Below are 23,848 nucleotides of genomic sequence, written 5' to 3' on the forward strand. Positions count from 1 at the left end.
TAATATATAAATCAGACCTCTAATGATATCTCTCCAGCTCTAGCATGTCCTTGCTTTGTGACCATACACAATGCCTGCCCAACCCAGACGACCCACCCACTATCCTCAAATAAATCACACTTCACCATTGTGAGGGACAAGGAGTGTAGGCAATATCAGTACCATAAATCAACCTAATGAGACCGATTAGTCTGAATCATATATAATAACACAGCACCATAGTGTGTGTGCGTGACTTACAGGAGAAATCACATAGATGTTTCTCATGTATTCTGTCATTAGCTGCTGGCTGTAGCAACTTGAGTACCGACAGTACTTGGGGACCTTGAGTAACGGTGATCTATGTGAAAACTAACCAGATTTGTCCTTTAAACACAAAAGGAGCATTCACAAAAGACCCAAAGAGGGACTCATTCTTGCTCATTTTGTCACTATCAGGAACACACTTTATACAATGCTGTATGAACTCAAAGATACACTTCACAATATACCAGCACACTGACTGTTTCCTTTCGGCCTTTATTTTCTACCTTTTGGGTCACACCCACACCTTTGTCACACCCCACATCTCTATTGAAGGTGTGGGATTTTGTCCATATCTGCCAACTTAATCTGGACACTATTTACAAACCAAGGGCTCTTCTTACAAGCCATAACATGGTAAGATACATCATTCAACTAACCCACATCAAAATCACAACCATTTTCTAAAACCCTCGTAATAGTACTTAGTAAGATTGAACCACAATAGTTCCCAAAATAGTTCCCAAGTCTGAACTAACTTGGTTAATAGTAGCATGCGCACACAACAGAGATGGAACACCTTAGTTTCATGTGTGAATAATCTGGTTTCTGTTTTTCGTTCTTTATTCCTAGGTGATCAATTCAATTCAACAGTTCAGTCTAAAATGTCTTTTCTCTAAAATTCATCTCCTTGTTCCTTTTCCTTTCTGATGAGGCTTTTGATGAAGTGCCTATCTGTTGATCATTAGGTTACTCATGGTCACAGGTTTGAGGGATTGCTTCTTTTCACATGAGGGTAGGAGTGTGTATAGTATTACTTTTATATGGTGTCAGACAACCTATTGGATCCTGTAATCTTGAGATCTACAACTTTGTATAACCTATAAAGAAACTGATATAGAGGTTGTGACAATGAAACCTGACCACTCTTTCAACTTTAACAATGGCCAGGCAAATGTTTTGTTTTCAAAAACTTTTTTAGGTTTAGAAGATCTTACCGAGTCCTCTGGAGGCCTGTGGATTTTTGCCCATTCCACTGATGGTCCCTTAACTTGAAGAAATCTATGGAATAGTTTCTTGAAGCCATCAAAGTCCTTCTTGGAAACCTAGGAAAGACAAAACAACAAAACAAACAAATTGTTTTTAATATATTTTCCTTCACTTGTTTGGTCGAAACTGCAATCATCCCATAAAATCATTCACATCTTTTTCTGCCCTGCAATCATTGACATGCACACATGCAACTTCCCCTCCCTTGTCCAATAATGAGGGTGATGTTGTAACTGGCCTTTGCCTCCCTGTTGAGAGGATCATTACATTCTCACCCTGCTTGATCTGTCCACACTTCCCCTCAATTCTCCAATTCTCATCAAAGAACACAGAGTGAAACCAACATTAGCAATACTTCAGTGGGCAATAAATGTGCCCACAGACTCAGTAACATTTTAACAAGATACACTGCTATAACAATGTTACAAACACTTTTATCAGACCTCATAATTTTGAGCTTTTACTCCAATCGGTTCATATTTAAATCTATTTGGCTCACAAGATCTTGTACTTATTGCAATGAAGCAGTAACCTTTTAAGTGGTAACTGAAAGTGAACACAATAAGATATGAGCAGATATCGCATTACACCAAATGTTGCAACACATCCTCAAAACCAAGGTGACAGAAAGTTTCCATAAAGTGGACCATAATATCAGTTAAGCTGCTATTCCTATGTCTCTTGCTGTGCATATATGGAAAGGAAATAGGACTCCCTTAACAACACCTTCCGACAATCATTAACTGTGCCTTTTCCCTCTCTGTGTTGATCTGTTTCTCTGGTAAGCTTAAGGAAAGGTTCTTTCTTAAAGCAACACTAAAAGACTTTTTGTACCTTAAGATAATGTTTCCAAAATCATTTCAATGGTTCGTCAGCTCGTAACAGGGTGAACGGCATTTCTGCATTCGCTTAGCGCCCCTATATCGATACGTTTATCAGATCGGGTCGCGGTTCTGTAGTTCGATGGAATGAGACATAAGAAACCACAAATTTTACTTGCTTCAATGTCGCAATACATCATACTTTCATAAAATCATGCAACATACTCTACCTTGTCTATGGACATTGTTATTTGCTGGATAAACGAATAAGTGTGCATGCGACGGAGGAAAAGTGCTTTAGTGTTGCTTTAGGGAACAAAACTGTTTTAGGGTTTAATTACAGAGTAAGAGCATTTTGATCTCTCTTCAGTCCTGGACTGGACCGAATTCCTATCCCTCAGGGGACAGCGTTTTTCTCTTTTTCACTAGAATTATGACAGAAGGAGAAGGAGGACAGGCCTCTGACCAGCCCAACAGCATAGACCAGTCACTCAACTGCGTGACCACCTGGGCAAACCAAGCTCAGCCCATGCAGCACAGCACTGCTGAGGACTCCTTCCCAAGGAGCCTGGAGGGACATGAAAGGGTCTATATGTACGGAGAAGGTATAATGACAGAGAAGAAGAGAAGAAAGTGTTTCCAACAGAGGGTGAAAAAGGGAGAGATGACAGCAGGCAGAAATGAATCTATAACAGAGTAAAATTAAGTGGAGAAAAAGACTCCACATGGAAAAGCACAGGGGGACAAACCAAGAGGAATGAGCTGAATAACACAGAATTCACGAGCAAGAGAGACAGAAGGGAAATACCAACAAAACACAAACACACACACATAGAGAGAGAGAGAGAGAGAGAGAGAGAGGACTTCTGAGTACAGTGAGGAGAGCAGATCATGAAGGTCTCATCTGTGGGCTAATTGCATGGCGAGGGGCCGTTGTGAAATCTCTCCTGTGTGTGACACCTCATTCATCAGGCAGGGCCCAGTGTGGCAGTGTGTGCCGCGGCACATGGGAGCCCCACACCCAGGACAGAGATGGATCACCCCAGCCATGTTTCACTGGCCCTACCGGGGATTCAGGAGAGGGGGCTGCATCCCTCATTCCACCAAAACTCTGCTCAGGGACCCCCTAAACGCACCTGTGGGAGCAGGCTGTAGTAGGCTATCTCTCCCCTCTTCCAAAGCATCAGGGTCACAATCGCTCTAACTTCCTCTTCCACTTTTACAGGGTCAAGGCAAGTTTTCCTAGCCTGGTTAAAACCAAACTCATCCACTTTGTGAATAGAGTTTGGTCACTCAAAGTTCACTCATATCAGGTAAACCTGGCTAATCCTTGGGTATCAGCTTTCTACAGAGGAAAAAAAAGCTGTTAAGAGATTTTAGTATTTCTTACTAACATCTGTGCCAACTAACCACCTTGACAGTCTACCACTTAAATTTAACACCTTAAATGTGCAGCTCCTACATAATACTGTAGACGGGATATCTTATCTGTTTGGTTGACACTGGGTGTTAGCCAAGACCTAGAACACGGACAGGTTCTACATCCCAACAAATCAGGGGAGGTGCTTCGCTGTTTCTAAAGCTGTTATCTAATCTCACAAATCACATTTCACTTTTGCTACCCTTTTTTGCCATCCTCATTTATCTCATGGTCAACACTCCGGTTAAGTATCTTGGCCTCCAGAATACTACACTTTAAACTGATTTTTTGAATGAGAAAAAAAAAGAAAGAAATGCTCATGCAAGGCTTGGCTGAAAACGCCACTCCTGAGAGCATCGAAACCGGACCAATGCAGCGCATAGCGTAGCGCGGCCGCCCTCACCCCTTGGCCAGTGTGCCTCACCTCTGCGTCCGCTCCCTGGGCCGTGCTCAGCAGCAGCTCCAGCTCACTGTGCAGTGAGCTCTCCAGCTGCTGCTGCATCTCCTCTTCAAACTGAGCCATCCAGGAGTTTGGTCCCTTCTTACGGAGACCTATGGGAGTGAGTAGTAGAGACACACACACACACACACACACACACACACACACACACACACAGAGAGAGAGAGACAGGGCTGTCAAATCAGGTCTGGTTTGGTATAACTAAATTATTAGACTTGTGTGTTTAAAACTGGTGGATGGAATTATAAATGTGTACTTAGAGTTGCTATAAGCTAACCTATGGTCATAGATGTGGTCATACTATGCTATAGGATTATTAAACCTAATTTAGTACATATTTAGCTTATTTTAACAGAATGTTTATAAAGACACACAGGATGACTATCATGTGAGTTTTGCAGAGTGTTCCACTGTTAAATAGGCCTATGAATAACAATATTCTACAATTTATCAGGAGTTAGGCTATAGCCTACTCTAACCACAATTCTAATGTAATATTGAAACATTATCTGTTCTATGAGTCTAAGGATTTTACTGCTGAGAAACCCAGCTAAAAGATAAAATAACTCTATTACGCCTATAAGGTATGTGAAAGGGCTACTTAATTTAACAGGACATATTTCTGAACAGCTGGAAACGCTCTCAGTCGTTGTGACAACTAGGGGTTGTGACAGTCCAAGATACAGCTCAAGTTGCTATCAGATAGGCGAAACTGCGTTCAACTCGCCAAAGAGATTGTCTATGGGTCAATTAACACTAAATTGCACATCAGGAGCCTGACCTTTGAGTTGAAAAAAATTGACGAGCTTCAACTCTAACATCTCCTTCAGATTAGCATACAGTAGAAGGTATGCCTACACCGAATTGATCATGCAATAAATTAAAAGGAAATGTCAATTTAAGAAACCGATCACTGCCGGTTAGGAACGCAAGCATAGCTTAATCTAAAACATCTTTGAGGTAAGAGGCGTCGTCTAATTATGAAATAGCCTATCAACCCTCTGAAAAAACTTACCTTCTGCGTAATACATGATGAAAGTAATGTTGCCAGGTTTAAACAACGAACAAAAAAATATATTCCAATTAAACGATCTTATAATTTTCCTTTTCGTATGGTTTTCGAGTCAGAGTGTATTGACGTAAGTAAAAGTGTCCACATTGAAAGAGAAAAAAAGAGAGCTTTTGAAGCTTCAGAAATTCATTGAAGAATTGATGTGTTCACTCCGCTTTGACTATTGACCGTCATCTTCAGATCAACTTCGAGCAAATGAACCATCATCTCTACTCGCCCTCCTCCTGAAACGAGGTTTAGCCTTGCCCTACGAAGAAGGGGAGGAATCAAGGGCCATTTGCTAAGACTATCTTTTGCTACCTTAAGTTATATTTTAACAGAATGGTATAGGCCTACGTATTTTATGGTGTTGGCACTCAAGCCAAGTAAGCATAGTCCATATCACACTTTACTGTTTCAAGTTTGCTTGCCATCATCGCAGGATGGGTTGCTTCGCCCCCATTTTCTGAAGACCTCCTCTCGGTGGTCTCTTATCCCAGTAGCCTAGGCTATTCATAACGTAACTGCGGGTAACCTAGTTAGCCTTTCACTTTCATTACATATTGGATGTCGCTATTAGGCCTAGCCTACACCAAAAGGAAGGTTAAGGGGATTCATGCAGCTTACTCAAGGGCATTGAAGATCCATCGCACAACCCAAGCAGTAGGCTATTTGGGGTTACTATGTAGCGAAAAACGCGGAAATGAATGGGGACAAGAACATGGGCAGTAAAATGAGCTAAAATGACACTGCATGCATAGTTTACAAATCAATCTAACGTTACACGAAATAATCCGAACTTTCATGTCTTTGCCAAAACATAAGCAAGCTAGCAGCATGCCACCAGAGACAAGTTTATCCATGTTTTCGATTCGCAAGTGACGTTAATCATCTTGCTCACAAGACTCATAGATGCTGCACGATTGTAAGTCTGATCTTTACGACATGGTATAGGCTAGGCATATGTTACTTTACAAATAAATGTGAATCCTTACGCTTGGTCTTGAAGGATGCTGACGGACGGTGTCGATGGTCCAACCCCAAGCACAAGCTAGGATGTACAGCAGATCTGTACTATGAAGGATAGTCTACGTGATCGAGAACGACTAGTCCTGGAAGCACCGGTTATGGCAGTCTAGGGGGAAGACAGTTCCCCCCTCAGTGGGCTTTCAAAATATTTGGCTATATTGCAAAAGCAACGGATATGACCAAATTTGATGTGTTGTTGTGCCACATGGCCTAGTCTATGCAAAAACAAACAAAAAACAGGTGGCAATATTAAACATTTGACACATAGGCAGCAAAAAGACGAATTACTTAGGGACAGTCAGTGGTCACGAAGCGCTTTCAACTTTAAGTTTAATTTTTCAATAGTGATACGTTATAGCCTAAGCAGTGACTGGTCAGCATTGCATGGTTATCATCTGTTCAAATGGATTAAAAATATTTGCAAGACGCATAGCAGCCATTTAAAATAGCTACTATTTCCAAATCTTGGAAAACGGTAATTCGTGTGTGGATTTCTGTGTAACTGCTGTAGCCAATGAGAGCGCGTTATTCTCTTCCCAAACCAATGATATCGCAGTATTTCCCGAAAACCTCACCGTCAGCTCGTAGACTGATGTTAGCGCCACCACAGAGCGCCACGTAGACTGTCTGTCAAGCTACACACAGGCGCGTCAGAGGAACTGAAGGCCCCGTGCAAAAAGCCACGTCGCGTCTTCCAGCCTACATGAATGAACAAGAATGGTCGAATCTTACTCGAATCCTGCACAAATTTAAAGTCTATACTTTTCTCTAACAGTTTATAATCTTATCTTCGTGTTATCAAGACAATGTAGTTGCCCACAAATCTGCCCAGGAATATGGGCTGCAGTAGTAATGCAATAGACTAGCGCCCTCTTGTGGCAGTGAAGTGAATTATAACAGCTGAATGGAAGGACTAATAAATTGAGATCACTCAGCGCCCAGTCCAACTTTAAAATAAACACTTGAAAGATTAAATAAAGAAGACGGTGACGATTGTGGAAATAAATCAGTGCATCCAAAGAAGACATTCTCTATCAAATTGTTTCAGTTTAGAAAAGACACTGACCATTTAACAGAATATGAACTGGAAGATAAAATTGACATCAGAATATTGTTGCATAAGGTACAAGATCTTTCAAGCACACCATCGAGTATCCTGATTGGCAGCATCTCTGCAATGGTATATGGGAGTTGTACTGCATGTTAAGAGTCGTGTAGACAACCAAAGGCATCAGTAGACGTGAGCCAATCCACACATACTAAATTCTCCTGAAACATATACAATCCAAAATGCGAATATAAAAACAATGCTATGATTTACGAATCATGCCAACCCTATTAGTCAGGGGGCCTATGTGTCTAATTTGGGGGCTCGTGGGAATCACATGTTAATTTTTGGAGACTATTATATCTTTGTTCTATGGGTTCTTAAGAGAAAGAAAAAAATATGTCTCCATTTTTTCTTGAAGGTTTTAGTGACTCTGATCAAAGGTCAAATTCTGAAAAGGTCAGATTAGGCGTTTTGCCCATAAACCTCACATTTCTGGTATTTTAGCACAGGGTTTGGTGCCAAAAAGCAAAGATATTCTACAAGGTTGTGTGCATACGTGGACCACATAAACAATACAACACTAAAAAAAAAATGTTTAGCCTGATGATTGATCTCTTTAACAAGACATTGTGCCTAAAATGCTCAAAATTGTCTGCCTAAAAATACTTCAATATCAATACTATCAATTCATGCCTATTAGTGTGCTTGAGTGTAGGCCTAGCCTGCTCTGCCAGATCTTGTCTACACCCATTCAGAGCACAAAGTGCATAAGCAGAGATCTCTGTTAAATCAAGTCTAATCGACTTTTACATAGCCAGCACCAGCTGAGGCCTGTAAGGTCTTCCGTAGCCTATATGAAGTGTGAAGAAAAGAAAGGGTAAAAGGACCAGATAGACAAGGAGACAGGGGTGTGTGTGTGTGTGTGTGTGTGTGTAAGAGAGAGAGAAAGCTGGATGTCCCACTAATATACAGTATATGCGCGGAGTGCACCATCTGAGGTCATGTCTGAGTGTAATGTTATGTCTGTCTCAAAAACGAAAGTTATGGCTAACTTAATATGCTACATTTAAGCCTGCATGTATTGCACCAGGAATAAATCAGAATAGTAGGCCTATCCCTGGTAAGAACTTAAAATAAAACTGACAGTTGGGTGCATTTAAATGCTCCCATCGTTCTGAATCGTGAGTGAGCTGGATCCATTCAAAATGGTTTAAAAAGACTTTAAATTGTTCAAGTGACAAATACTATTAAAAAGTATCATGGTTACGAGTAAGTCGTTTGAACAGTTCGTTCAGGTATAGGCGCGGTGAGTGTTGGAGGTGGCACATACAGATGCAAAACCACAAACACTTACACATACACATAGGTGTAGATCTTATCTCATGTTCTGCTGATGTTCGCAGGAAGAGAGGCAAATGTCAGAACACAGATAAAGTAAGGGTACTGAAAAAAGTAGGCTACCATTGAATACCGACACTGAATCTCAGGAGCCAGTACCGGTACTGAAAAAAGTACCATTGAATACCGACACTGAACCTCAGGAGCCGATATCGGTTCAACTGCTATAGGTACCCAAGAACTGTGTGTGTGTGTGTCTGTGTGTGTTCATAATCATTCCAATTGAGTCCAGTAGGGTAAGCGTATACAGGGGGGAAGGCAAAAGAGGGTTTGTCACATTTACAAAACCACAAAACATTAAACTAAACAAACAAATATTTTTCTTTCAAACACAATGTTGTTATGTTCAACTGATATTTTGCCACAGCAATGAATTCATCCAACAGAATCATGTTAGATCAATGTGAAGTACCTACCAGTAAGGCAAATGAATGCATGCGATGCCTTGGTGTAAGTATTACATTGTGCTCCTATGGGCATTTGCAAGAACAGTGAGATAATGCTGGGTGTTGTCAAAGGTTTTCACATGAGTTTCACATGAGCATAATGCAGAACAATTTGGAGCCAAGTTTTATCTTAAATTATGTTATCTCCACTTCTGAAGCACTTACATGCACCAAACTTTCCAGTCTTATAGGCGACCAAACTATATTTACAAGATCTTTACAGAGGGGTCGGTTGATATATTATTCCTGACCTGATATATATGACCTTTTGTTCTTAAACATGGCCAAAACAAAAGGCTATTGACAGTATATTCTGATTTACAGGACAACAGAAGTAGATATCCATAAATCCCTCTGTAATTTTCTCCCATCTAATATGTTAGCACCATGAAAAAAATAATAATTTTGAACCCGGCTTTATCCAAAGCTCAGATTTTGTGTTTTAAAATGTACGCAAATCAGTGCATATCTAATTTGATAATGCCTAATTTGTCTATTTCAACATTAAATACAGAAAACTGTACAGAATTCTGTACAGCACCAGTCAAAGGTTTGGACAAAATGTTCTCCATTTTTAACAACGCATATCAATTCTGATGGTCAAAATTATGATATAGAACATAGTAAGAAGAAGGTGTAAAGAACACATTTGTTTATCTTTTCGATTCTTCAAAGTATACTTTGAATCTTTTCCTCTTCCTTCAAACTCTCAAGTTTTTTTTTTTCTTTTTTTAATCTGCTTTCATTTACACACTTTAAATCGAGGGCAGAATATGTGTCGGCTGAAAAGTGCAGTTGCACACTTTTTAAACACAAGCACATTAAAATACCACCCATAATCACCTGGCATGGGTTTCCAAAAATCTTGATCGAGTTCCAATATTTTGAGTACATGTTGGCTGTTTTTGTTTCGGCAAATAGTATGAAAAGCTGTCAAAGGTCAACGGTGAATACACACAATGTAGGAAAGTGTTTCTTTCTTTATTCAGACTAAGAATGAGTGAGCCCAAACCTCTATTTGGTACGTGGAATCTTCCAGCATTCTGTCAATTATAGTTCCCTAACATAGTGAAAGATGACTTGACTGTATGACTGGCACCACTTGTGAACAAAGCCTTTACCTCTTTCTTTTTAATCAGCCATTATTGGTGGTCATTCAAAAGTGCAGGACATCATGACTGTACAAATCAAGAGTATAAAAGCATGAGGTGGACTTAGTCTGTTTTTTAATGGTTGGACTCAATAATGAACCGTTACAGTGACTGTACATCTAGTGCATCATTCTCAGCTAAAGAAACATTCCTCCCAGGTTTTGAATATGGACCTGTTCCATTTATGTAACAGATGAAATGTCAATGTAGTTCACAATGACTCACAAACACATACATTCGCGCGCACATACACTGTATTGCATACAGAACCATTTAGGAGTGCTTCACAGACGAGGGTCTGGAGGTTTCTGGCTGTCTAAGTGCTGTGGTGTTGGTAGTTGGGGCTCTAGTCAAGCAGACAGGAAGGCAACAGCTGTGTCCCTCTCCTCTACCAGTTCAGCTGCAGTGGCATCCAACTTGGCGCGGGAGAACTCATTGATTGGCAGCGCATCAACAATCTTCCAGGTCTTATTCTGTGGGAATTTCAATGTAAGCAATTGACAAATAGCAAACCTGAGTATGTATTGTACAATTGTGATGGCGATCTTAAGTGCCACGTTCACACTCTGTATGTCAGCAAATTACATAACTAGTACCTGTGCGATGTCACATTGGATGCCACACAAGGCTAATCAATTAACCAACTCGACATCACGACAAGGTTGACCAAGTGTCTTACAGTCTTACCTTGATAGTAACAGGGAATGAGTAGATTAGGTCTTCAGGGACGCCATAGGAGTTGCCAGAGGAGTAGACACCCATTGAAATGAACTCACCCTGAAAATAGAGTTAATCTAGAGTTAACCTTGACAGAGTACAAAGTCCCATTTGATAGACCTGACACACCATTGGGACTTCAGTTCAACTCATTATGGAATAACTTGATGGTGAATGTGCCATTGTATTTTACTAGTAGACTGAACTAGGAGCACAATGTATTGTGAATGTACAACATTGTTGAGACTTGTCTAGACCATACATTTCATTTCATGTATTTTTAATTATCTTAAAACGGGCAAGTGAGATCACATAATCTGATGCAAAGGATCAAATTATGATCCCATGTCCTGATATGACCTTTGATGGGGGGGTAGGGGGGAGCGGGAGGACATACTGTGCATGGTGGGTGAAATGGTGAAATCAGTTCCTGCCATTCTATTATATGTACAAATTCATGAACACATAGGGTGATATGTTTAGACAACAGTGATGTCTAATAACACTGTTTTCGATCACTACTGACATCAGCAGTGCCGCTCCAGATGTCCCTCATGTGGTCGCAGATGGCCTTAGCAGCAGACATGGCGCTGGACAGCTTCCTGGCCTTGATCACGGCAGCTCCGCGCTGCTGGACTGTCTACAGGAGATGAGCGGACACAAAACAAACAAATAAACAACAATAAAGCAAAGGAAGCTTCTCAGCAAGCCTTGTATTTTGAATATTATGAAAAATATAGCACTATATTCCAACTTCATGACAGTTCTCTGTTCGCTTAAGTGTCAAGGAGATGTTGATTTATGTTGTTCTACATCCAAGCTCGCAGACGTTTACAGTTCCCACCTGTATGCTTCCGTTTGACGTGACAGACCAAGCTCAGGAATCAGGTCAGGACCCCAACACACACACACACACACACACACCCAAAGTGGGACTTACAGAGATGAAGTCTCCCTTCAGCCAGGCATCATCTGCCACTGCATCAAAGGCCGCCTCATCTTTGCCCTTAATGTGAACCTTGCAGTGGTGGACATCAGGGTATTGGGTAGAGGAGTGGTTGCCCCAGATGATTACATTCTTCACACCGTCTGCTGTAATGCCACAGCGCATTGCCACCTAGTGGTACCAACAGGGAGAGCATGTGTCATTTACGTCAGTCGATGACCGTGGAGATTCACAGGTCACTGAAATGACCCATCCACAATATTTTAATTTCGGGGTAAACAAATGAATGAGAGCAGAATGTCTCAGAACAGCACCCACCTGAGAACGGGCCCTGTTATGGTCCAAACGGGTCAAGCAGGAGAAGTTCTCCTTGGGGATGGATGGGGCAGACTTGGCAGCAATCAGGCAGTTGGTGTTAGCTGGGTTGCCGACCACAAGGACCTTATTTAAAATAAATACATTCATATTAACACAATATAAACTCAAATCTTAAAATTAACGCAGGACAATGACATACATTGATTGTGCTTGACCAATGGTATTGACCTTTGATGGGTTTCCATTGTATGGCATCATATCATTCCATTGTATGCCATTGAGGATTGACAAATTACAACCATAATCATAGACATACATCTGTGCATTGGTATATAAAAATAAGTCCAGACATTGAGGCCAAAATATTGTAGCAAATATTTTAAAACTTTGCAACATCTGGATGTCTTGTCTGCTTTCTGGGTATGCCTTTGTGTGGCAAGTAATTAAGCACCACCCTTTAAAAGAGCACTGATAAAATGCTACAGGAGAAGGAGGGTGTTTAGAGAGGGCAGTGCGCAATTTTGCAGAAATAACAACCAATCAGTACAGTACATCTGCATTTTTCTTGAGACGTCATGTCACAGTTCCCTGGACTTATACATACAGTAAGCGATGGCTCAAGAGTGGACTATTTGTGAATTCAGCTCGACTCCTCCGGGACATAGTGGCAAATTCTCTCAAACGGGGCAACTACAACAACAACAAAAAGCGTGTAACTAAGTGCTTTTCACCCTGCCTGCGTGCCATGAAGCCAGTTTGGTAGGAGCTACTCCAAAATCCAGGCGTTTCTCAGGTATACAACTCTTGCATGCATTCAGCCACTGGCTTAAGCACCTCTCCAGCTAAATGCATCTGAGGGCTGTATTTAGGTCCATTGCCACTACAAGATGAAACAGCATATTGCTCGTCAGCAGTAGGCCTAGTTCTAAATACGTAGGTCACACATAATGTTACAAATTAACATTACAGTATCAAGTTTGATGCCTAATATGCTGATATGGCTTTGTTTTTCCCCCCATTACTGTGTCACAAGGTGGCATATTCCCCGACATTACCTTAAATGAGGCTACATTGTTAAATAGGGAAACCCCCTTATAATCACCCCATTTGGATATTGGGGCATGCGGACTGTGCATCTTCAGCTCTAACATGACATAAAGTCGTCATCACAGCACTGATTTAGGACCTGTGGTGAATATTTGGTATCTGTACCGGTTACAGTTATGGCTGCAGATAAATGATATTATGAAAGGGTTAATAATCAAAGCAAAAACACTGGCAGTTTTTCTGCTTGGACCCCTAATTAACGAGGTGCTGGATCAGTCTGGTTCTATTTTAAATAAGTCATGCCTCTTTCATTAGGCCGCTTTGACTTCAAACTTGTGCACTGTGGGTGTGACAGAAGCAGGATTGAGAGAATGTGTGTGACTGGAAAGTCCGTAACTTGCAGCCCATAAAAACCAAGTACAGCTCACTTGACATCAAGCCCCGCCCACATCAAGGACAACTGCATTCTGGGATTGCGATCTGTCCTGCGCATGCGCGTAGCAGGAAGAAGGGAGATTTGCCTGCCCGATCGTGAGTTTGTGACGATCTGTTGGACTGCTTATAAGCAAATGATAATTTGTCTTTATTTCAAAATGTTTGTTTATTCATCTGTTTGTTCCAGATAGTTTGTTATTAAAAACCATTAACAAAAAAGAATTGTTCGTCGTCGCCGAAAAACGGTCACTGATTTCAGTCACTTGAAAGCTATGAAAATAGAACCTTGTTGGGGATTGAACCCGGGTCGTCAGAGTCTAAGGACAAGTCTATAACTTGCAGCCCATAAAAACAGCCTTACACAAAATGTACGCGTAAATGGGAGAATTCGGCCCATAGTGATTTACTGAATGTTTGACAGAGGCTGCTTCAAAGTTGTAACTGTCAGCATCACAAAAAAACTCATTAGATATTTCTCATCAATAACCAGGGTAGGGCTGGTCCTATCCTACTACATTTGGGTATTGTATGTTGGAAGAAAGTTAGGGTGGGCTATAGCAAAGCGGTTAAATTAGATCAAAATTGACACAAACACAAACACAAATAAAAACGAGTAGTAACTTGTCGGTTGCTCACACACACACACACACACACACACACACACACACACACACACACACACACACACTACACTCCCTCTCCAATGTATTCCCTTTAATCATCCAATCGGAATACATGGAACCTGTTATGTGGTTGCCCTGCAACATTGCTCAATCTGAGCATGCATTGATGAAAGTTCTCTCCAACCACTTGACAAGTTCAGTTGTGACTTTTTGAGGGCATCTCTGATACAGTATTTAGGCTACGAGATGGAACAGGCAGGTCCGCAATATCCGCATAGTTGATCTGTTGACAGGTTATGGCATGTCTCGTAGGCAGAGAAAAACTTTTGCTCTCAAACATTGTCTATTTAATCAATAGAGTGAGTGTACTGACGATACTTAAAATTAGGGCATTTGATATCTTATTTTAAAACACATTTTTGATATATTTTGGTCCATCCCTGCAGCCAGCAGACAGGCTACAGTGCTACACTCTGGGAAGGGGTCTTTAAAATCATGCACCCCAGAGGGTAGCACAGAAGCTCCCTGGCTGTATCTATGGTTTTGTGTTTTGTTTTTTTCCCCTCTCATTTCAACAGTGACTTCAAGAAACAGAGATCTATGTGAAAAAATGGCCAGACTTTCCTATAAGGCAACAGGAGAGAGGGGTTTACCGAACACACATACCCTAGACATACATAGCCCTACTGCACAGCCATGTACCAGTTAACTACCAATCTGCCCAACACCAACTCATTTAGTTTCTCAGAGTTTTAGGCTACGTGCAGGTGCAAAAAAAGTATTTTTGGATGGGCAAGACACAACGCTTGGTTGAGTTTAGCCCATCCTAGCCCCTGCTTAGAGCTGGCCCTGTCAATAACCTCATGTTTTCATCCATTAATGCAGTCAACCCATTCTTTTTTGAAAAGCAGAGAACAAAATATAAGCTTATAAATGTAAGCTTATTAGCTTATCTTAAACAAATGTAACCTTTTGATATTCTATTGATATTCTATTGCTACATAGTGTGAAACCTTTCACGCTACCTTGACAGTTTTCTTGGCATACTTGTCCAGGGCTGATCCCTGGGCCTTGAAGATAGCAACGTTGGCCTTCAGTAGATCCTTCCTCTCCATGCCATCCCGCCTGGGCATAGAGCCCACCAAAATGGCAACGTCAAGGTCCTTGAAACCGACCTCCTCCTTGTCGGTGGGAATGACCTCTGCAGAAAACAAAAAAGTCAGTGATGTTTAAAACTTATGTTTGAAACTCAACAGTAATGTTTAAAAGACGTGAAAAAAATTACACAATATGCTTTTGACTGTGGCTGAATGACCTGCTTTTTTAAATCCAAATAGTTTTAGCTCAATTTTTGGAGCCAAAGACCCCCACGTGTGTCAATAAATTGTCAATCGTGCTCTTCTTGGCTTCGAATTAAAGTATAAGCTCAAATTACTAAATCAAAGAGAGCCACTACAGCACAAACAAGACTTCTCTCACTAAAAATAGCAGGCTCTATTTTTACAATCATAACTGAGAACCAAGCAGTGAAGCCAATACATATTTAAGTGAAATGTTTTGGTGGCAATGGCCTCTCTAATTCAAGATAGGAGGTGGCATTGGATGCGTCTTGTCTGTCCGTAGCGTCTAAGCTTGTATAGGGTTTTAGTAAGGCGGGGGATCAGAAAGCAACCAATCAGAGCCCTGCATTTTCACATACTCAGTCTCTGGGCCCACATTGTTTTTGCAGCACAAACGGGGTCTGTGCATACATACAGAGGTCTCTGACTGAGGCCCCTTGCTCAAAAAAAGAACCGAACAATTGCAGAGATTAAAGAAAATACTGGCTCACAATACTGTTTGCTAAAAGTGCCTCACGCTTAAGAGCATCACATGAAACAGGATTCCTAGTTAATGGAGTCTACAAAGACATCCCACATGTAGCCTAAAAAGAGGGGACACACCCTGTACTTCACATTGATGAAAATCCGAAGAGGTATATTTGAGTATTTGTGAACCGGAAAAAATGTAATATGATGAATGACAAACATGTATCTGGTCACCTCTCAGAAGTGGGAGGGCACAGTCCTGCAATTCCATAACAACACCATCCAGGACTGGCATCATGGGTCCAATGTCCAACAGGACAAGGATGATGGGCTAAAAATGGGGGGAAAGTGGCCATATATAAGACTGAACATAAAATGCATCAATCGACAAAGTGAATCCCAATCTCTGCATTACGTAAGTCATAACAAAACGTTTACCTGCTCTTTGCCAAAGACATCTCCCTTTGCAATGCTGTAAAGGAGAGAATAGGCAATCTGTCCAGCGGCGCCGGTCACCAACACTTTAATTGGGTCAGACTGCGAAAAGATAACGTGTCAAAACATTCATCTTTGAGAGAAGAGAGGTCAGAGCTCTCTAGCCATGCAAAATAGACTACCCGCGTGTACACTCTAACGAAGCTCACGAGGCTCACCACGTTGGACCTTAAAAATAGACTACATTTCTAGTGATCAGAGCTTGACTTCTGAGTGACGTAGTAAGGGAGATGTATTTTTAGGCATGCAGACTTTCCATTCATTCCTTCCCAAGTTCATGCATATCGTTATCCAACCTATTCCTACATTTAAAGTTTATCAACCAGCTAGTACTAACCTATATGCTACGACATCTGATAATTTTGAGTTTGCAGAAACAAACATAATTCCAGGTCAAAACAGGTTGAGGTTAATCAAACTAAACTGTGCGTCAGGAAGCTGACAACGATTCAAAACTGGAGCCGCTAATGCGCTCCATGGTAAAACCCAACAATGCCCGCAGGGCAGCTAAGTTTCCACGCGCAGCCCATTAACAAAAGTAACAAAATCACATTTCAACATGACTTGGCCAGATTAAAGATAAACTGCACAAATTTATGCAAATTGTTCCACTCGACAACCTGTAAGGTTACATTGTAACGTTGACATTACATGGATGATGCAAGTTTTGACTTGCTATCCAAGTCAGTCTTACTCTTTTCAAAACGTGATTTTAAATTTAGTCAAAATGAAAACTGGACCATTCATACACTATTTACACTTGTTACAAACACTTAATAAAACAACTTGTGCTCGAACAATCTTGCACTTACCATCTTCGGGTAACAGCAACTCTCAACCACAGCACTCCCACTTCTCAACCGTCACGGAGGTCACCTTCTGTTGTAGACGAGGGAGATGATCACGGGTTAAAAGCACGATGGTAGCTAGTGTGCTGGCTTGTGGGACTCGTAGTTCACCAGTATTGTAAAGCCAAAGGGAGACGTTTAGTCAGATAAGTTAATGACTACATTGCCTACAATCAGTGTCAACACACTAAACCACCAGTTGGACACAAACTTAAAAATGAAGTTCCTCCCTATTCTGAGAATTAGTGGGGGGAATGCAACATTTTACAGCGATAGCCTATCCTCAAAGCAATACAATGAGTAATACACAGAACTTATATGTGATTATAAACGGGCCATTAATAGCCTACTCTGCTTGGAGGATAACGTCTTCTCTGAGTTGATGAAATGTGTAGATTATCACCGGGAGATGGAATGTTGCTATTACGGTTTAAAAACACATTGTATCGAGGAGTCTCCGAAATTCCCAATTTAGAGATATTATGTAACAAAAATGCATTCGCGTGTCCAACCAGGAAGGTCATATTTGCCGTAATGTTAGGCTAATTACCGTAAATTTTTGCTTAGCATGACTTCAACAAACTCGCATCGAAATACTCGGGTTTGCTGTTTGGTTGCTTGGACACGAAGCACTCAATCCCTGCACATTTGTTAGCTTGTTAGCCTAGCCAGGTTTGGAAATGCAAGTGATAGCTGTGTCCACGACAGACCCCTTAAAATCACCTTCATCATTCCAGTACTGTAAAGACGTTTATTTGCGTTGCAATATTGATTGCTAACATAATTCAAGTTTAGTTAGCCAGTAGCTCAGTAGCTACTTTGCCTTTGAATTGGGAGTTTGGATGATTTCACGCAAGACACCGACAATGCATGTTCTAATGCTGTCCATTTAGAGAAACGTTAACGGTAACTTTTCTTGAGGATCGATTAATCCACCAACTGATCAAATTTAAGTGCATCTGACTGATTTCATACAACACTTACAGAACACCAGATTCTTTTTTCAGGTAAGGCCACTCTAGTTGTCATGATGAAGAGAAATGATGCCTCAGCAAATGACTTACTCGTATGCAATTCAGTTTACTTTTCCTGACAGATCATCAACAGTGCTATGTTGGTTGTTGCACAGGTCACAGCTCGTGCGCAGAATTACAAAAGTGCATCATACTCCCTGAAGTTCCCTGATATGAATCTTTCCATTAGGCTACTATTTGGCTGCATTTGTTATGCCGTTATTTGTCCTGCCAGCTTTTAATGAATTTGCCGAACGTCTTAAATAGAATCTTACCTATCCTTAGAAGAGAGGTCAGTGTAAAACTTCAGAGTTAAATGTATCACGCTTGACAAAGTGATGCACCCTGTAGGCTACAAATAAATAAACAAAATTGGTCTATACTTGGGCCACTTGGTCCCTTGCCATTTTACATTACAGTAGCTTACGGTGAGAGTGTAGGCCTACAGGCAATTTAGGCTCTGGTGGGAAAACAATTTTCTTTTAGGGGGCCAAGGACAGACGATCCTGTTGCTGAATATTGCATGAGGTCATTACAGCCTCATTACACCAGCAGAACAAAGCAACTGTAGATTCTGTTTCACCTCCTCACCTCACTCTTTGTTTAACTCTTAAGAGGAAGACCTATGGCTGACTACTTCAAGAATATGCTTCCCTAAACATCGAAGGATACCTAGTGCATTAAAGGGCAATTCTATTTCCACTAATAGCCTACAAATGGGTGTCTGTGACTGTCTGCACCCTTCTTTGTTCAATATAATATATTTGATATAAGGCATGTTCATCATTCATTCATAGAAAAGGCAAGGCCTACAGTTTGTGTGTGCATCTGCTCTGTAGGGCATTTATTGCAGCTGTCATGTGATAGATTCAGTGGAAGATGTCCGTTAGGTCATGCAGACAAACTGTGCCAAGATGCCAATGCCAAGATTTCTCTAGATGAACAGGTGTCCAAGGGCACATGTGCCCATAATAGCCATAACTAATTGTGCATAAAAAGATTATTATGATGCCTGCCGTTACATTGGGCACTGAGTGACGAAGTGAAGTGAAGTCCTGGTATAAATGTCCATCTAGGACATATACCACTGCTCTGTCTGCCTCAGGTGTACTTCTTTGCCCACAGAATAGGTAAATAAAGATGAATTGTATCTAGAAAATATGTAAGTCTAGATTACAGACTTTGGACGAATGAATTGAACTCTTTTTTGCAAAAGCCCTGCTTGAACAGAAGCTCTGTGCTTGTCATTAAATAGCCGTCTCCCTTAAGATAATCATAAGGGGCATGCCGGTTCATCTGGCTTCTGCTGTATGATTATTCTCCCACATTGCCTTACCTGTGTGAGGCCATAGTGATACCCAATACCCTTTTGGTAGATCTTGATAAGTCTGTTCTACTCTTGCTGTAACGTAGCTATTGACTAAGACACACAAGCAAAATGTCCGAACGTAATGTTAGATGTTAATCAGCATAATGGTCTCTGAACTCCAAAATGTTTTTTTGACCTGATGTTTGACTGGTGTTCCATTAGAGGTACCCATTACAGTGTGCTGTTTGTGAAGCATTAACCTTAGACAAATATTCCTGTTTTATTTGGCTACTTTCACAGCTACTGCATACCTCTAGTGGTATAGCTTAACGTTCTTAAAACTCCACTTGACCTGAGATATCAACTATAGCTTGCCTCTGCTCTTGTACTCACTGCCAGTTGCCTGACATTTTAGGAACAATCGTCTTACTTAAAAAATGATAGTTCTCCTTCAGTAAAGATGCTCTCACCCATTTTCGCTTTTCGTTGTGTGGGCCTGTGCCGAGGCCTTAATTACATCAGCAGAAACCTCTAGTCTACAGGCCTAAAAGAGACACAGCAAACATAAAGGGACAGTTTTCAGTGCAGCAAAGAGTAGCAGAAGATACAGAGAGAGCTGTATCTTCTGCTCTCTTCTGTATCTTCTGTCTCTCATACTCATCAGTTTGTAACATCATTGTGTGAAATCAACTGTTTGACTTTGTTAAAACTTAATGAGAAGATTGAGGGAATTGATGCATTGACAAGGAAACTAGCAGAGCAGCTGTTGAGAGGATCCCTGTTAAGCTTGTGATTAATATGTTTTTTTTTTTTTAAGATTCTAATAGTTGGCTTTGAGTGCATTTGGTTCAATTGGGGTAGAGAGTGAGATAACTCATCTGTATACCAGACTACACTTTTTGGCAGTGGAATTTTTACATTAGTTCTGGTTACTTCTTACTGGATATATGAGCTTGTTTTTCATGAAGTTTTTTTTTTAATAGAGTTGGCTAGTCTTTCTTGCATACTTACTCAACAGACCCAAGAGAGGACTATTAGCACAGGTCAGTGGGCACATTGTAAGCCTTAAAATAGAACTGATCCAAGCAAGGAAGGTTACTTTTGAAATGTAATGGGTTGCTTGAAACCTTGTAGCAATCTAACTATTACACAATAATTTAAATAGGTTACTTTATCAAAGTTATCTATTACATTGTATTGGAAAATCAGTGAAACATGTAGAAAAGGGCTTCTCAAAAAACATAATAATTTACTGTATATAATTCCATTACATGTAACTACTGTAGTTACTTCCAACCCTGTATCCAATTATATGCAATTTTACGTCCAAAAATCAATTATCAAACTTGTTCAGCCATGTGTTTGAGCTGGCTATTTGCTACAGAAAAATAATATGAAGATTGACATTTTAAGGAACAAGCACTGGTTTGTCTCACATTTATACTGATTTGCCATTTCTTGTGGCAGATTACGCTGAGATTGTTGATAGAAAAACAAAAAAAAAAGCCACCTGTCTCTTGTCACTTCACATATGCTGACACCACCTAAAAGGCCCTTTGTTTTGTTTAGTTTGACTGACAGCACCAGCACTCTGTGACATTATTTCATCCGAATGAGATGTGCGATGGAAAAGAAATTAAAAGATTAAGGGAGGTGTTTGAAGCTAGATGTCACAGCTGCCATTTTGGATTGGGTGAACGTGTCCGAGACTCTTGTCACTTGTGAATATGGTATGATCAACAGCTGGTGCATTAATCGTGAAACTATGTGATGGTTGCAGCTGCATTCATGTTGACATGTATGACTGTCACCAGTGTAAAAACGGATTCAAGTTGAAAGTGCCGTAAACAAATTTAAGTGACACTTTTTGTCACAATTAGTGAATATCTTAATAGCACACGATCCTCTAGCTCTCCATTCTGTGTGTACACTGTACACAAAAATGGTCTCCATACAGAGTCCTGGCTCAAGGAACAGGAAACAAGCGAAACATAAGAAAACTGTTCCAGCCAATCAACAAAAGTCAAGACTGGGAGTTTAGGGAAATGGAAGCTCAGTTTAGGGAAGGGAGGAGGGAGTTCACTCTCTGGTCTTTAGTTTGGTGTTTTGTTCAAATATCACCGAACATGACGTCACCCAGAATCGCTTCGGCACCCTTAAATGATAGTCGACCGTAATAATTACACTTCACTGTTACTCTTTGTGATTCGGACTCTTTGAAGACTCTTTGAAGAGACAGAAGACAACGGGCGTGACTATAACATCTGGCGCCAGTTCCCGCGGCGACGTGCCCTGAGTGTGTGCGCTGTGAAAACAAGGCATTGTGGGTGCTTCTCTCTCCCACCTGCCCCAGCCTGGTGGCCTGAGAGGGGCAGCAGCACAAGGCCATGTGGAGGCCCCGATGGCAGACTTTCAGAATGTATGCTGACTGAGAGAATGGTAGCGAGGGAGGAGAAACAGAACAAAAGCACTCTGCACTTGCTATGAGTTTCTCTCATCTGTAATTCACTGCTTCCCTCTGACATATAATGCTTTGGTCGTGCTGCTGTCCATTGTAGTGTAGCCATCTACTGGCCTTTAAATGTGCCTGATGTATAGACAAACCTACACCGACTGATTTTATTCATAGAATCAATCACACAAACCTCAGAATTGTGCTCGTGCCAATGCTGTAGGCATGAGGTTGCTGTGACTGAGGGTCACCACTAGATGTCAGCATTGCTTTATTTAAGTAGCTGTTTTGGAGCCGACAACATGGATCTAACTTGTTTTATTCATTACAAATGTGTGTTTGATTAGTTCAGTGGTATTGGAGTTTACAGTATGTGACTGTTTTAACTGCCCTACCAGAACCACACTCACTCTTTGTAATGTTGGCAGATCCGTTCTCTGTTAGTGGAAATGGGGAAAAAGAAAGCTACTCCACATTACCCTTTACTTCAGCAAGACATTTGAAGGTACAGTTAGCAATCATATGCTATTTTCAAGTTCACATTCAGCAATCATCTCCTCACAGCAGTTAGCAGCCCTCTCCGTGCACTGTAAATAAAATGGTTTCTGTCGGCAGCCCAGGCCCCTGAAAATTCGAAACAAGCAAAGTGGAGGCAGCCTGTCCCTAAACAAAAACGAAACCCTGCGTGCAATTTCTCTCACAACGCTAAAGGTAGTGGTGAGCTACTTCTTTGGTGTATTTCGTTTACAAGCATCTGCTAATACATTTAAAAACTGTATAAACATAAGCATAAACACAAACAAACACCACTTGCTGCACAATTGCTGACTGCACCTTTAAACACAACCCCAGGTCCACTGACATTAAAAAGGGACTAGAAAGCATTCCCAGAGCGGCAGGGGCCCCAGAGCACATATTCTATAGCCGTGATACGACTCAGCGTGACACCTGCTTCCAGACCTATAGAGGAGACTGTGTCAGTGTGGCTGCATTTTAGGAGGTTCATTAAAGGGATATTCCGCCATTTTTGGAAATACGCTCATTTTCCACCTCCCCTCGAGCAAAACAATCGATATTTACCTTGTTCCCGTTCATCCAGCCATTCTGTGAGTCTGGCGATACAACTTTTAGCTTCAGCCTAGCATAGATCACTGAATCGGATTAGACCATTAGCTTCTCGCCTGCTAGCTTGATGTTTAAAAGTGACTAAGAATTCTGATAATTTTCCCATTTAAAATGTGTCTCCTCTCAAGTTAGAAAGTGCAATAAGACCAACTGAAAATGAAACCTGGCGTTTTTCTAGGCTGATTTGACATGGAACTACACTCTCATCTGGCGTAATAATCAAGGCAACTTGCAAACGTACCATAGGCGCAGTGATATCGTACGCAGCATCTGAAAATAGTCCCCATAGACATCAAGCAGTAGTAGTGCCAGTAGCTGCAAGTTGCCTTGATTATTACGCCAGATGAGAGTGTAGTTCCATGTCAAATCAGCCTAGAAAAACGGCAGGGTTCATTTTCAGTTGGTCTTATTGCACTTTCTAACTTGAGAGGACACACGTTTTAAATGGGAAAATTACCAGAAATATTAGTCACTTTTAAACATGAAGCTAGCAGGCGAGAAGCGAATGGTCTAATCCGATTCAATGATCTATGCTAGGCTGAAGCTAAAAGTTGTATCGCCAGACTCACAGAATGGCTGGATGAACGGGAAC

At 41.0% G+C, this 23,848-nt stretch overlaps 3 protein-coding genes across 5 annotated transcripts in view; 1 reads left to right on the forward strand and 2 right to left on the reverse strand.

The window, feature by feature from the left end:
• Positions 1 to 6,192, reverse strand: part of ugp2b (UDP-glucose pyrophosphorylase 2b) — a 25,488-nt gene extending 19,296 nt beyond the window's left edge. The window contains exons 1-3 of one of the 2 annotated variants that reach the window (XM_062520246.1): positions 6,041 to 6,192; positions 3,959 to 4,086; positions 1,242 to 1,349 (exon numbers count right to left, since the gene is read on the reverse strand). In XM_062520246.1, coding sequence (XP_062376230.1) covers positions 1,242 to 1,349; positions 3,959 to 4,057 — 207 coding nt within the window. In that variant the 5' untranslated portion in view covers positions 4,058 to 4,086; positions 6,041 to 6,192. Of the gene's footprint in view, positions 1 to 1,241; positions 1,350 to 3,958; positions 4,087 to 5,009; positions 5,275 to 6,040 lie in introns of those variants that run through there. The other variant, XM_062520245.1, reaches the window with a different exon arrangement.
• Positions 6,193 to 10,178: 3,986 nt separating this feature from the next.
• mdh1ab (malate dehydrogenase 1Ab, NAD (soluble)) lies at positions 10,179 to 17,394 on the reverse strand. The gene is made up of 9 exons (XM_062520247.1): positions 17,322 to 17,394; positions 16,453 to 16,551; positions 16,249 to 16,345; positions 15,232 to 15,407; positions 12,102 to 12,224; positions 11,778 to 11,954; positions 11,364 to 11,477; positions 10,808 to 10,897; positions 10,179 to 10,593 (listed from the first exon to the last, which is right to left on the reverse strand). Exons 1-9 carry the CDS (start codon positions 17,322 to 17,324, stop codon positions 10,471 to 10,473), a joined length of 1,002 nt encoding a protein of 333 aa, XP_062376231.1. The 5' UTR covers positions 17,325 to 17,394; the 3' UTR covers positions 10,179 to 10,470.
• A 296-nt stretch (positions 17,395 to 17,690) lies between these two features.
• The window catches only part of wdpcp (WD repeat containing planar cell polarity effector), a 73,530-nt gene continuing 67,372 nt past the window's right edge, over positions 17,691 to 23,848 (forward strand). The window contains exons 1-2 of one of the 2 annotated variants that reach the window (XM_062520244.1): positions 17,691 to 18,263; positions 18,344 to 18,364. The gene's annotated coding sequence lies outside the window, so the exon portion shown is untranslated. Of the gene's footprint in view, positions 18,365 to 23,848 lie in introns of both variants that reach the window. The other variant, XM_062520243.1, reaches the window with a different exon arrangement.

This window comes from Sardina pilchardus, chromosome 18, assembly GCF_963854185.1.
Source record: "Sardina pilchardus chromosome 18, fSarPil1.1, whole genome shotgun sequence".
Taxonomy (NCBI): domain Eukaryota; kingdom Metazoa; phylum Chordata; class Actinopteri; order Clupeiformes; family Clupeidae; genus Sardina; species Sardina pilchardus.